Source organism: Colletotrichum truncatum (assembly GCF_014235925.2).
Source record: "Colletotrichum truncatum strain CMES1059 chromosome Unknown Contig_0002, whole genome shotgun sequence".
NCBI lineage: Eukaryota > Fungi > Ascomycota > Sordariomycetes > Glomerellales > Glomerellaceae > Colletotrichum > Colletotrichum truncatum.
Genome location: NW_027222399.1, coordinates 5,477,991 through 5,492,202, shown reverse-complemented (window position 1 = coordinate 5,492,202; position 14,212 = coordinate 5,477,991). Strand labels below are relative to the sequence as shown.

At 46.3% G+C, this 14,212-nt stretch overlaps 5 protein-coding genes across 5 annotated transcripts; 3 read left to right on the top strand and 2 right to left on the bottom strand.

Moving 5' to 3' along the window:
• Positions 1-570: 570 nt before the first annotated feature.
• On the bottom strand, positions 571-1,956 carry CTRU02_204455 (tryptophan dimethylallyltransferase; the record flags this gene model as incomplete). Its single annotated transcript, XM_036732675.1, has 2 exons — positions 571-682; positions 740-1,956. The coding sequence occupies 2 exons, from the start codon at positions 1,954-1,956 to the stop codon at positions 571-573; spliced, it is 1,329 nt and encodes a 442-aa protein (XP_036575652.1).
• A 1,300-nt stretch (positions 1,957-3,256) lies between these two features.
• Positions 3,257-5,249, top strand: CTRU02_204454 (putative alpha methylacyl-CoA racemase; the record flags this gene model as incomplete). The annotated part of the gene is made up of 5 exons (XM_036732674.1): positions 3,257-4,108; positions 4,173-4,271; positions 4,322-4,674; positions 4,724-4,875; positions 4,945-5,249. The coding sequence occupies 5 exons, from the start codon at positions 3,257-3,259 to the stop codon at positions 5,247-5,249; spliced, it is 1,761 nt and encodes a 586-aa protein (XP_036575651.1).
• Positions 5,250-6,450: 1,201 nt separating this feature from the next.
• On the top strand, positions 6,451-7,191 carry CTRU02_204453 (short chain dehydrogenase; the record flags this gene model as incomplete). The annotated part of the gene is made up of 1 exon (XM_036732673.1): positions 6,451-7,191. The coding sequence occupies one exon, from the start codon at positions 6,451-6,453 to the stop codon at positions 7,189-7,191; it is 741 nt and encodes a 246-aa protein (XP_036575650.1).
• Positions 7,192-7,758: 567 nt separating this feature from the next.
• On the bottom strand, positions 7,759-8,361 carry CTRU02_204452 (uncharacterized protein; the record flags this gene model as incomplete). Its single annotated transcript, XM_036732672.1, has 1 exon — positions 7,759-8,361. The coding sequence occupies one exon, from the start codon at positions 8,359-8,361 to the stop codon at positions 7,759-7,761; it is 603 nt and encodes a 200-aa protein (XP_036575649.1).
• Positions 8,362-12,720: 4,359 nt separating this feature from the next.
• Positions 12,721-13,859, top strand: CTRU02_204451 (NmrA-like family protein; the record flags this gene model as incomplete). Its single annotated transcript, XM_036732671.1, has 3 exons — positions 12,721-12,900; positions 12,953-13,090; positions 13,215-13,859. The coding sequence occupies 3 exons, from the start codon at positions 12,721-12,723 to the stop codon at positions 13,857-13,859; spliced, it is 963 nt and encodes a 320-aa protein (XP_036575648.1).
• Positions 13,860-14,212: the final 353 nt, after the last annotated feature.

Sequence of the window (14,212 nt, the reverse complement as noted above, 5' to 3'; positions counted from 1 at the left end):
AGGGTTTGCTCGATCGCGCCGCGTAAACAGTTGAAGAGCGTAGCAGCGTCGCGTTGAGAAGTACTACTTAAAACAACTGCTATAATTGCCACCCGTTATAAATCCGTAAGTTTATCGTTAGAGGCTCGATTTCCTATTAAATTAGAGGCAAAAGCACGTAATTTGGTCTCTATTTGCTATAGTTATGGGTGGTAGACGAAAAAGTGGTGGTTTGTAGAAGACGCGTTGGGCGCGCGCACGGGTAAAGTGGCTTCAGACTTTTGACCCCACCCTGTAAGAAATCCAGAGACAAGTGCAGTCACCTTGGGACACCGACCTGACCTAATGACCCAGTTTCTCACAGATTCAACGAATTTGCCTCTTGTAGCCGATATTCGTATCCATCTCTTTGTGTGTGCGATTCAACAATTTCATTCTGGATTTAGTTCGGCTTGTTCCAAATTACTACTCCAGTAATCTACATTTAATTCCCAATTTCTTATCTGTATCTCGATTGAACACCAAACGAACACAGCTCTCTGAAACCCACTGTACTCTAGCCAAAGTGATCGTTGGGATAGTCCTGCAGACTTAATTGTCCTGAACCTTCGGCGAGAAGTACGAAGACATATAAAGACCCTTTTCACCGTAGTTATAAGAGACGTAAGAAAGGCCGCCAGGCTTGGAATAATCTCGACCGGGTCTTGAAAGAATCTTGTTAGATCGAGATTCAGCAATGGAAGGAAGATTCCAAACTCACAGTTTTGCAGTTTCAGTCGCACCCCTCGAAAACTTCTCTGCAGAATCGTCCCATCCCACGTTTTTCAGTGCTTGCGTGAAGTTCACGATGGTCTGAGCGTCGCTCCTCGCGGTTTGGCCCCATGGCAAGTGAGCCTTGATATCAATACGCTCTTCTCCCTGCTTTAGTTCGAAGGCGAAGCATATTCCCTTGTGCAAGTTCTGCATGTCCCTAGCATCCTTTCGCTGAGTGGGAGCCATGCCCTCAGGTTCGTCAAGAAGCAAATGCCAGACTTTTTCTGCAGTCTCGACGCCCTTCATTGTTGCTTCATCCGTCTGTGTTCCACCCAGCGTGAGGACATCAGCGAGAACAGCCTTGCAATTGGAAATAGTTCGAGCATAGACCTTGACACGCGCCTTGTGGGGGTCGATGCAGTCGATGGCCATCATCTCAACTAGACATGGTTCCTTGCATGTCGCCAAGTATTTCTGAAGCTTCTCTGCTGTCTTGGCGAGTTCATCTCCACAAGGCTGCAGGTCGCGGATCATGTCAAAAACCAGCTTACTTGTCGTGACGTCCAGCGCGAAGTGCTTGAGAACAGGGAAAAAGTACGCCTTGAGAGTGCGCTGAGAACCCTTCATGTCGTAGGCGAGGAAGAGCTGTGGCACGCGCTTGACGAAAGATGGCATCTTCTTTCGGGCCATAGCGGCCTCTTCTGGTGTGACGAACCACCTCTTCATGATTTGCTCATACCAGCGCATGTCGACACCAGACGACACCTTGGAAAGCAATGGTATCAAAGCCGCCCCTATTTCCCCCGCAAAGGGATCCTCATCTGAACCAGCAGAATTGCCGAGAGGCTCAAAGGTGTAACGAATCACGTTATCGTCACCCTTGGTGAAGTTCCATGAGGGCTCAAAGGTTGAGCCATCATAGGTGAGAAGGGGTCTGACTTTAGCTTTTGGTGTCGGGTGACCAAATGAGGGTACAACCACGTCTCGGAAGACACGCAAGTGGTCTGCTTTCTCCTCCGGAGTGTATCCGTCAGCACTTGTGAGCAAGCTGTTCAAGAGCGGTGCGCAACGGTCCCACCACCAGCGGTGCTCGGGGTTTAAGGGCGGGTCAATGGGTATAGCCAATTCATTGCCGTCGGAGGATAAGTCATTGAATTTGCTGGAAGACTTCGCGGATGCCTCAAGCTTGCTACTTGCGGTGTTCAAAACTGCAGTCGGTGCCATATTGGAATAAAAAGAAGAAGAAACAGGAAGTAGGATATACGTATTAAGAATGATTTGAGCTACATATGGTTCAATTTTGGTGCAGCACACCGTTGCATTTATAACTTCGAAGTTCGCAAGCCCATTTTGGATAGTCACGAGTTGGTGTGGTATGAAGGTATGCCATAAACGTCATCCCCCATCCCGCACTCTTTCGGCTTTTGACGATTTACAGGCGATGAGACTTGCACTCTAATCATTGAAACCCATTAAATCCGTCAAGTGTGTCCGTCGGATTTCCTAAGCTGTCTAAACGGGCAAGAGCCAACTTCTGGCTGTGACCGGTGCCAGATCACGAAAACGGCGCCACAAAGCAGTGGTACCCGGGTAAGCATACATGGGTATGCCTACGATTGCTCTGTCGGGCACTTTAATATTACATGTAATGCAGGGAAACACAATGCTTTTTCCTGTCAAGCTTACATGCAATATTGCTGGATCGCTATTCATGGCACAAGGGCATTTGAAACAGACAAGGGCTGCCCTGCCACCTTTACGTGCGACAACCAGTCGAAACGAAAGCTCGTGATAATATAAGATTTACTTCATAAGCGAAACATATACGTGTACGAACCTTCGTATAAGGCAATCAATCAACGGCAAGTGACTGTCTTAAGGCTTTGATATCCCATTCTTCCCCTGAAGCTTGTCGAATTCTGAGTCCGGAAGAGGCAGGCATCTGTAACTCTAAATACGTAGCACTATCGGACAAAAGGTCAGAGCAAGTCTTACCAAAGTTTGTAGCCATCCCGAGTCTTCCGCCGCTTCCCCGGACTCCGTATCACGCATTTGACAATGACATCTCCTTTCACACTTTCAACTACGTCAAGTGACAGTCTCGGAAGTTCCCAACGGACCCATTGAGGCTCAGCCCGTAAACAATTAACCCGTTTGAGTAATTCTCAGAGAACTGGGATCTTGTAGTCGGACCTCCCTCGTTTGGCGGATTGCTTGAGTTCAGTCAATCTGTTTTCGATGAACCTCTTACAGGCGCATCGGAAATAACCCCGGCGGCAATCTCAGGAGGCCGAGGGTCCGCAAAGCTGCTCTACTGTACAGAGCTCATCCTAAGCTCTAGAGCTTGTGGGCTCTTGGACGCAAAGGCGACTTGCTATTTTTAATAAAAGAGCTACATCTCTTCTATTTTGCTGGATTGTTCTTCATCTTTACCTATTCATTTCCAAAGAAACCATTGCAAGCCCTTCTTTACAAACTAATCTTTCTCTCAATCTTCATTCTTCGCAAGACTTTTCGTTACAAGATGGCACCGGGTGTCACCAGTACAGTCAAGGACGCGACCAGCTCTAATGGCGCGGTCCCCGCCCCTCGGTTTCTCCCTCCTGGAGTCTCAATTGAGAAATTCCAGGAATTCGCGTCCCAGCTTCAGCAGGCGGTTGGAAAAGATAACCTCCAAATTATTACCAAAGACACTGTACTTGACGATGGCGACTACCTCACCATTGACTGTCTAACGCACGACATGCACCATCTTTATGAACGGGAGGAATTTGTCGGCAGCGCACTTATTCACCCCAAGAATGTCACCGATATCCAAGCTGTTGTGAAGCTCTGCAACGATTTCATTGTCCCAGTATGGACATTCAGCAAAGGTCATAATGTGGGATATGGCGGCGCCGCACCAAGAGTCTCTGGAAGTTTGGTCATGAATCTCGGAACTCACATGAATCGCATCCTTGAGGTCAATGCCGAGGATTGTTACTGCCTCGTCGAACCTGGTGTGACCTACTTACAGATGCAGAAGTATCTCAACGATAACGGCCTATCCGATAAGGTCTGGCTGGACTCCCCTGAGCTTGGCTTTGGCTCTATGATCGGCAACGCTTTAGATCATGGCGTAGGTTTCACGCCTTATGGAGATCATTGGATGATGCACTGCGGAATGGAGATTGTACTTGCTAATGGCGAGGTCGTTCGCACGGGCATGGGTGCCATGCAGAGTCCAGAAGGTCGCGCTCAGGCAGCCAAAGGTGTACCTCCTCAAGATCAGCACCAGAACGAGTGTTGGCAGCTGTTTCCTTATGGCTTTGGCCCCATCAATGATGGCATCTTTTCTCAGAGTAACAATGGCATCATCACCAAAATGGGCATGTGGGTAAGTTTCGTTCGAATTCCACCTCCTGATTATCTCGGTTATAAAGCTAATCGAACTTTTACAGCTTATGCCAGCCGCTCCTGGATTTACTCCTTTCATGGTCACTTACGAGAAAGATGAAGACCTCGCAGCAGTTGTTGATATCATCCGTCCATTGCGTGTGGTAAGTTGCAGCATCTCCGTTGGCCTAAGCATTGCTAATCGTGGTTCTAGAACATGGTTCTACAGAATGCAGCTAGTCTTCGCCACATTTCACTCGATGCTGCACACTATCATCCTCGCTCAGTGTACACCGACGCAGGACTAGATGTTCCACTCACACAAGAGCAGCTTGATGCCGCAGCCAAGAAGGTCAATTTGGGTAGATGGGTCTACATCGGCGCTGCCTACGGCCCCGATCCTATCCGCAAGGCTCATCTCGAGATCACCAAGCGCGAAATGACAAAGGTTCCAGGCAGTCGGTGGTTCCTGCTAGAAGATCGCAAGGAAGAATTTAGTACTCTGCACTGCCGCGCCGATACGATGCAGGGCATCCCCACATGGGACGAGCTGAGATGGTTGGATCAGTAAGTATCTTCAACGGACTTGTGTTATCTATGCTAACAAAAAATCTAGCTGGATTCCGAATTGCACTTTCCTCTCTTTCTCACCCATTTCAAAGGTTGACGGCAAGTCAGCACAGAAGCAGTACGAGATGGCCAAAAAGCGCTTCGCCGAAGCGAAGATGGACTATTTCGGAATTCTGAGTATTGGAATGCGTGAGATGCGTAAGTCCTTCCAACTGTTTCCCCGGATGGTCTGGAGATAAACTTGTTTGCTGACACATGATCGCACAGACAATATTGTATGCATCGTGTACAACCGCGAGGATCCTGACATGCGTCGCCGTGCGCAGTGGCTCGTCCGTACCATGATTCAAGACTGTGCGGACAACGGCTGGGGAGAGTTCCGAACCCATGTCGCCTTGATGGACCAGATCGCGGACACGTACGATTTCAATAACCATGCGCTTGGCAGACTGAACCAAACTATCAAGGACGCGTTAGACCCCAACGGCATTTTGGCACCTGGCAAGAGCGGTGTTTGGCCCAAGAGCTATGATAAGTCGAAGTGGGCACTTGGAAAGGATTATATTAAATAGGTAGAGAGAAGTAGAGAGGTCTACAGATCATGATGAAGTTGTTTAGTAATTAAGTCTGACATTGCCCAGTCTGTTTCTACAGCTATTTTCTGACTTTTAAATCCATATAATATTCTTCTCTATCCTTTTTCTTTAACCTAAACGATATCTTCGTCATGGAGAATCCACATGGCCAGCTATAACTCACTGCTGTGAACAAGTTGGTGGTGAAAGTGGCTTGGAGGCTTGGGGAACACCGCCGGGGAGGTTGAAGAAGCCTCACCGCTCGGCCCACATCCATCCAAGCGAGATATCTTGGATTATCCGCCCTGGTGGTCTAGCGGTATGATTCTTCCTTAGGGTTGCTTGTACAAATCAACTTGGAAGAGGTCCCAGGTTCGATCCCTGGCCAGGGCCTAAATCCTCACCCGATTAAACTTTTGTCACTTGAATTCACGACTCCAGTTTCTTACAATCATTCCAATGGAGTTTAGAAGAGGTAATACCTAAGTTGCATCCCTGTGTACACCAAATCGACACATGGTACCATCTAAGCTCCTGTTTAACAGTTAAGCATAAACTCAGTAGTTGTGCGCAGATGTAATTTTCTTTTGGGTTATAGAATCATGCGATTTACCACACGATCGGGAAGCTGAGTGATCATCCCGCTTCGTAGCCTGTCACTAACAAGGTCACGCATGAATGCACGTGCCTATGGTTTCAATGATATGTCAACACATTCGTATCTTCGTTTTCGTAACACAGCTGACTTGGGACGGGATGGAAAGATGGTTGCGCAAAGACCTCATAAGTTGAAACATAGTCTTGATACTAGGACAGGGATTGCTACGCTTTAGCTCTCCATCATGTGTGAGAGCCTTCAATTCAATCGTGTCTCTGTCAACCACAAAGTTTCCTCTTTCATCACTCAATTTTGGGCAAAGGCAGTTGAAGCGTAATAAAATGCTGTAGTGGTGCTGTGGGGCAGATTCAAACCTTCTTCGCACAAACTCGCGACACGGGAGAGAAGCCAACCACTGATGTTCGATTCGTCTGAACTCCCTGGGTAGGGCTTTGGGGGTGGCAAGTGTGAGTTATAAAAGTCCAAAGGTCCTTTCACAGGCTGGCTGTTGTAATCGGTCTATCATAGAATCCGCTTTTGGACCAGGCTGTCTGAGATACCTATCCCTTAAAATAGAGACCGACATTACTCAAAGTCAACATGGCTGCCAATTTATCAAACCTGACAATAGCACTCGTCACCGGAGCAAACCAAGGCATTGGATACGAAATTGCAAAGCGCTTATCATCTGAAAACCCAGACTATCATGTCTATATGACTGGCCGACGGAAAGACGCCATAGAGAAAGCCGCGGCAGAACTCCAATCTGCAGGATTGAACGTGGAGCCCCTGGTGCTTGACGTCACTTCCGACGAAAGCATAGCTTCCGCTGTGGAAAGCGTTCGCACGAAGTTCGGTCGCATCGATGTTGTCATCAACAATGCTGGTATCTGCAACGGTAATCCAAAAGACACGCCTCGACAACGTCTCAAAGAAATCTTTGACACGAACACTTTCGGAGCTGTTGTGGTCACAGATGCATTCATGCCTCTTCTGAATAACTCGACTAAGACTCGACGGATTGTATTTGTAAGCTCCGGTCTGGGGAGCCTTGCAATTCGGACAGACCCAACCATTGGTGACAGACTGGACTTAATCGAGTATGGAGCAAGTAAGGCAGCTCTCAACCACGCTGCCATGACTTTTGCCTCGCGGCACCGAGGGGACAACTCTTGGAAGTTCAATGTTTGTTGCCCCGGATACTGCGCTACGAATATGAACGGATATTCTGGACCTGATGATGCATCTTTGGGGTCTATTCAGCCAGTCAAGCTGGCAACGTTAGGGCCTGATGGAGTTAGTGCGACGTTTTCAAATAGGCAAGGCCCACTGCCCTGGTAAAGTACCTTACATGGCGGATAAAAATGAGTGGTTGTTGTTGTTGAATCAGGGCCTTGAGATTGTCATACACATTTTGTCAAAAGAATGATAATTCATAGCGTAGCCTTGCTTTTTGCATGACCTGAAGCAAGAAAAAGCGTAAGGTCTTGGTTGAATGCTTGCAGATTTAATGCTTTGTAGTAACTGAAGTGAATTACTGGAGTAGTTGGCATTGAATTTTCATGGAACTGGAGCCTTGTATGGTGTGGTTCTACATTTGACTGTTTATTGAGAAGTATTTCTGGTAACATGATTTTGACAAAGGCTGGTTCTGACTTGTACAACAGGTTTTCATCACCATTGTCTAAACAGTTTGATTTGAGAAATCCCAAAGTCAATACATAATTTCCTGAAGAGACCACTAGTCTTCCATCGAATTCGAAATAGCCTTAATACAAGAGTAACAAATCTCGCCATCGTTATTCTCAAATTGATAACCCCATAAGTGTTGTCCTGAGGGGCGTTTAGAATATTCCAGCCCCCAGAACTTTTAAACGCCCAGCTTCATATGGGTTTTTCTCAGTCCTTTTACGATTTGACACAAGTCGTCACGCAAGCGCCGTAAGCTGAAGTAGCAAGACCCAAGCAACTAGCAAGGGCAATGCTAGCGGGGACAGAGAAAGCACCGCCAGTGCCAGCCGCAGCTCCAAGGGCAGTAGTACTACAAATGCCGTCGGCGCTGGCGTAGGCAACACCGCAAAGACCTTTGCACACGAGGCAAGCGGTCTTGGAGCGCTTGGCGCAAGACAAATCAATAAGCCTACGATGCCTATTATCGCGCTCAGTTAAAGCCCTCCGGGAAGTCGCTTTAACAGATTCACGAGCAGCATTGGATTGGCGCTTGGAAACCTGATGATCCAGGTTTCCTTCAAGTATATGCTTAATGTCCTGGAGGTAGGTCTTCTTTGTCTCTTTATCCCAGGTGAGACCATCAGCGAAGTTCACTCCGAGAGGATGAGTCCAGTCGATAACGTTGATATCGGAGGTATCAGGAGACGCAATTAGCTTAGAGACCTCCTCGGGGCTTACGCCCAAAGCTGGAGCCACATCCTCTGCGACGGTTGCGTGAGCGGTAAATGGCAGGCAGGCGAGGATGGCCGCCGAAAGAAGGTTGATAGAGAAGTTCTTCATTATGAATGTGCTTCAGGAGTAGAGGTAGAGAATGTGAATGTAATGTATGAAACGAGAGTGAGTTGGATTGACTGAAATTTTTTGTAACTGGTGGAGAGAAGCAGTATTCTTATACGCTTCTGCGTTTCCTTCTATTCTAATTGAATCGTTATGGGAGCTTCCAAATATACTTCCCGATTAGATAGTACAATAACCTTCCTACTGAAAAAAATTGTTTTCTCCTTGGACTTTTAGCCTGGACATTTACTGACTTGTATGGCCTTGTCGTATGGTTCGAAGGGCATCAACCCATGCAAAATAACATGAGATAAAGTAACAGAGGTATACATTTGACCAGATGCTCCTGCGCATGCAAATTGATGTGACTGGAGCATGGAAAGCACCATACCCAAAGTCTGCACCTGTTGTGGTTACGTGCTTACCCGAGGCACGTCGCACTACAGTATCACCCTCAGCAGACCTGCTCGTTTAGGCTGCTCTAGCACCTCCTCAACGTATATGTGCAACAAAGTATGCCTTCACCACTCTGCTCTAAGTCGACTCTATGCTAATAGAACTTTCAATTCTTCTGGGTTAACTGATAATACCAGGAAAGTAATGTAATCATGAGCATTCTCATGCGCCGATAAGGCAAACACAACAGTAACAGCGATACATGAGCTAGAGGCAGCTTGAATCTTTACCAATCATTACAAATGCCTTTCATAGTAGGCCTTTTAAGATTCAGCATCCAGCAGCCATTGTAGATTCAACATGAGGGAAAATGCGACGATCCAATTGTGATGTGCGTTTCAAAAAATTATATAATTCATATGACATTTGTCACCAAACCACTGCTATTGAAAGGAACGAGACCTGGTGAGAATCACGTGAGAATATGTGTGACTCGAGCGCGAAAGAAGCCAATTTTCCATCATGAGAGGAGACCCCTTTGGTCACGGAATCTCCTATTCGTGACGAAAAGGTTATGGAAAGCGATATGTGCATAGCGGAAATAGAGCTCAACCAGCCCCTCGCACAGTGACGCATCGGGTATGATGAGATACGAGACACGGCGAGATCGACCCTCATCGGGACGACCGCTGAGGGGCTTATAATGTTGTTTCAGCAAGTAGGTTAGTCCAGCACCGGATTCTGCGACTGCAACACACTCAATACCCCCTTTAATGCAAAAATTGCCACTTAAGCCCGGCCGGGAGCGGTTGCATTTTTTTGGCGATCGCTCCATCGCTACATGTTAGATAGACTTCATCTCGTCATCGTAAGGGGGTTGGAACTGTACTTACTGACAAGCTACACACGCTGATAAGGGTCTCAACTTATGGAGCATCAACTGGTCCAGGGTTGGCAAACAGGTGCGTGAGAAGAGGCTGAACCGTGTCAGGGCCTTTCATTTCACGTGGGGTGATTCGGACTCTCCCTGGGACCCGAGTCCCACACGTATGCAATGTCGGGTCAGGAGGGGCAATTAATACAAAAGTGCCTAGTCAACAAATTGGCGTTTGACTAGAACGTAGCAACTAGTAATCAACAATAGTTATCCAAAATCCGCCCCATGAGTTAGGGTTGATAATCCTCTGATTTAGGGTGAAGAAGCATACTAACGTCGGCTTTTCATTCAAGCTTGCTACTTCTCTATTTTCTATATAACTACTTTCAGAAATGAGTGATGCATCTCTAGATCACTTTCGGAATGTTCTACACCACAAAGAACCCCCTTCTAAACCAGTTTGCTTCATCTATGATTAGACTGGAGAGGAGAAGCACGGGTCATTAAAGCTGCAACCTATAACTTTCAAGACCCCTTTTTTGCTTGGGTAGCCTTTAGATAGTGTGCTACAGTGTTCAAATCCGAACCTCCTCGAAATACCTCGTAGTTTTCGGCTTCGCCTTAGCCTACTGCAACATGCCAATGATAGATCCTGCAAAGTCCCGACCGCTAAGCTGAAGAGTATCTACAACCCCCATCTTGACCCAAGGCCCATCCTGACTGGTCCGATACTGGAACATCCATGCGAGCTCAGTATAGCAGATGCAAAAGTATATATAATCTTCTATCATAAATAGGCGGTTACTTCTATAGAGTATACGCTTGATTTATTACGCGCCTCAAAGTAGGCCTATGCCGTTCTAAAGTCATACCTAATCGTAACAAATAAATGCTTATCTTTATAGACATAAATAGTAGCTTTAAGAGACTTAGTGCTATTAGTGAGAGGGGAAGTTTATAGCATAACAGAGAAGGTTGCACGAGAGAAATCTATCGCTATCCTGCCAAGCTAAGCGTGTCTTTATGGCTTAAAAGGTCTCTAACGCTGGTGAAAATGGTTAAGCCGCTTTCTACAAATATATATCTAATTTTTTTAGTATCTTGAAGGGTAAAAAGTGTTTATTCTTAAAAGAATGCATAGAAGTGCGAGAAGCGGCAAAATCGAAAGCTATCAGATCCTATATTCTAGGCTATTCAATCTCTAGCTAGTTATTACGGTTAGCTATTCGATAGTAGGATCCTCTAAGATAAGGTATAGTAACGAAACTAGTAATAGTAATTTCTTTATAATCAGCGTTTATTCTCATAGATTCTAGAGTTAGAACAAGGTAATCAGTCTTATACTTCTTAATTGTAAGGTTTTCAGTATTTATATTTTTACTAGATTATATAACTAAAAGTTATCAACATAAATTATAAGGTAATTACTAAAGAACTATCTAAGAAGCTAGAAGTATAGTACACCCTTAGGAGTATAAAACGATAGTATTAACACTTACTAAACGTACTAAGCAAGATATATTTACGTAAGCTATATAAAACGTACAATATAGATGTATAAGTACGCGCTTCCTTACGTATATACCCTCTTTCTGAATCAAGTCACTCTTTTACACCTTTTCTAGCCCGACTGCTAAGTGCCTAGTTCATTACATGTTTCATATTCATAAAACATAGTCCGTCAATGGCAACATAAGGTGTTGTTGTGACAACGTGTGTCCCACACACCGTTCGGTTCTTATCTCTGCGCCCATGCCGGAGCCTTCTCTTACAGTTGTTCCCCAGCGTTCGATGCAGAAACCTTATCGCTGCAGTCAAATGGCGGGAGGTCCATGACATAGAGAGCTTTCATATAATCTGTCCCTTCTTCTACTTGGCCGATATTCTCCTGCGCCCGCCAAAAAGGATACCTGGCAGCGTGGGATACTCCCGTACAGGAACTTCAATACTTGGCCTTGCGCTCGGGTCCTCCTCCAACGCCAAGCTCATGACTCATACTGCTTTGTCATAAGAACTGCCTGCCAAACCCGCCCCATCATGAGGGCCGCGGAGGCGCTCGTCTTCAGTCGGTGCCGATTTTGGATTGAACGATACTTCTCTCTGTGATTTCAGGCTTGAACCCTTTTCCAGGTCATAATTTCCCACCCGCAACGAGATCGAGAAGGGACCAACATGTCGTTGAAGCAAGGGTCTAGGCACCCAAATAGCCAGAGCAAGTCTTTCCAAAGTCTCAAGTTGCTCTGGTACTAATTGAGCAAACGGAAAAGAAGAAACAGTATGACATGGTCTTTACTACGGAATGAGGTGTGACTTGGCACGGCACTTATGGCACAATAATCATTTTGGAACTAAGTAAGCTTGCAGTGTATCTTGTTGAAGGTTTAGTTTGAATGTGCGGTCTTCGTGGAAGAGGTGTTGAGATTGGACGGCGAGCGACCGGCGGTTCGGCAGGAAATCGGAAATTCAAAGAATGCCGTTCGCCGAGTGTAAAGATTTCTCGGCCCCACCCAACAACAACAGGGAACACTCGCTGTGCCATTTTACGAACAAGCAACATGTGGGACAAACCTTGAAAGATCTTTTAGTATAGTGCCCCCCTTGTCTGTCTTCTATTGGCTGACGTGACATACGAGGCGGCGTTCGGGGCAATTAACGTAAAGATGTGTTTTAATGTTCCAATCAAAACGCCCATTACAATCTAAGTCAACAAGTAATGCGTAGCATACTCGGTCAAGGACTACATCTAGTCCGAGGCTAATCTTGTTTCGCCAATCATCTACTGCAGTTTGAATGAAGATGTTTGTAATCAGGGGCTTTAAGGGGGCAGGTACGCTTTGTCAAGCAGATGGGCTTACAAAGCGCTGCTTTCCATGCCACTATTCCTTGTCAAAGAATACCAACACCGACGAAGGAGTACCTATAGATCTTCGTCAAAATTAATATATAAAGCCCTTGCTCTCGCTGCCAACTTGAATCTTCTGGAATCTTGGCTTAACTTACACATTAGGCAGAGGCTGCAACAAGTTACTCTATTTATTTACTCCGAAACATCTCAACTTATTAAATCCCTACATCTCATCTTCATTAAAATGGCAGGAAAGAAGATCATCGTCGTTTTCGGTGCCACAGGCGCTCAGGGTGGCGGAGTTGTTAAAACGTTTCTCAACGACCCGGTTTTGAAGTCTGACTGGACTGTGCGTGCTGTGACACGCGATCCGTCAAAGGAGAGCGCCAAAAAGCTCGAGCAGCAAGGGGCCGAAGTTGTCTCAGTAAGTAAATTATGAAAGAATAATGCAGCGGTCAAACTGATATAGAATGTAGGCCAACCTTGACGACAAAGCCTCTCTCTTGAAGGTTTTGAATGGTGCTACCGCAGCTTTCGCAGTTACCAATTACTGGGAGAAAGTCAACATGGAATCTGAAATTCAGCAAGGCAAAAATGTTGTCAACGCAGCGAAGGTTAGTGTGATGCGCTTCCACTCAACTTCATAAAGTACCTACTTAAAATTGCCTAGGAGTCCGACATATCGCACCTCATTTGGAGCTCGTTAACCCATGTCAAGGAGCGTAAGTTTTATACCAAAATCTTCTCATCCATGACATAATCTTGTTTACTAAGTCTCACACAAAACCTCGTGCAGTGACCAATGGAAAGCTCCCACATGTTTACCACTTTGATGGAAAAGCCGAGGTCGAGAAGTACGCCCGCGAAGTTGGAGTCCCAGCCACATTCTTTCTTCCGGGCATTTACATGGACAACATCACGAACCAAATGTTCCGATTCAACCCAGAGCACGACACATGGGTCATGGCGGCGCCCTTGCCTGAAACCGCCCAGATCCCGCTGTTTGACCCCGCCAACACTGGCATCTGGGTGAAGGCCATCATCCGCAAGCGAGACCAACTTCTTGGCAAGCGAGTCTTTGGTGCAACCAAGTACTCCACCCCGACTGAGATCGTCGAAGATTTCAGGCAGACTTTCCCAGAGGCAGGGAAGACAGTGTCCTTCTTCCAGCTTCCCGATGAGATGTTCCGACAAGCGGCAAAGGATGCTATGGGTGTACCCGATTGGCTTGCTCAAGGTATCCTCGAGAACATGAAGGTTATTTACGAAGGAGGCTACTACGGTTTCAAGTCATTGGACGAGAGCCTGGCAATCCTTGAAGACAAGCCGACACAGTGGGTGGACTTCATGAAGAAGTCTCCCGTTTTCGAGGACTTGAAATAGTCTCTTAAATTTTTCATACTCCGAACTGTGTATTTAGTCAACTAGTTATCTACCACAACCTCAACCAGACTTGACTTCACTGCACCACTACCACCAAATGAACGCATAAGACAGACGAGTTAAACAACCCCTCAGTAGTTGTAATAAGGCTAAGTTGGTAATAGCTTTGTCCTGCTAATTGAAGCTGAGGCCAGAAGGCTAATTATCTAGGTTGTATAAGTGTTCGAACCTCACAGCCAATTAGGAAATTGAGGGCTGTATTGTGGTGCCGAGGTAACCTCTTATTCCCATATTTCCGGCATAGACATGTCCTATAGCCGCAAGGTACCCTGTGGGGCCTGTCTGGTTATGAT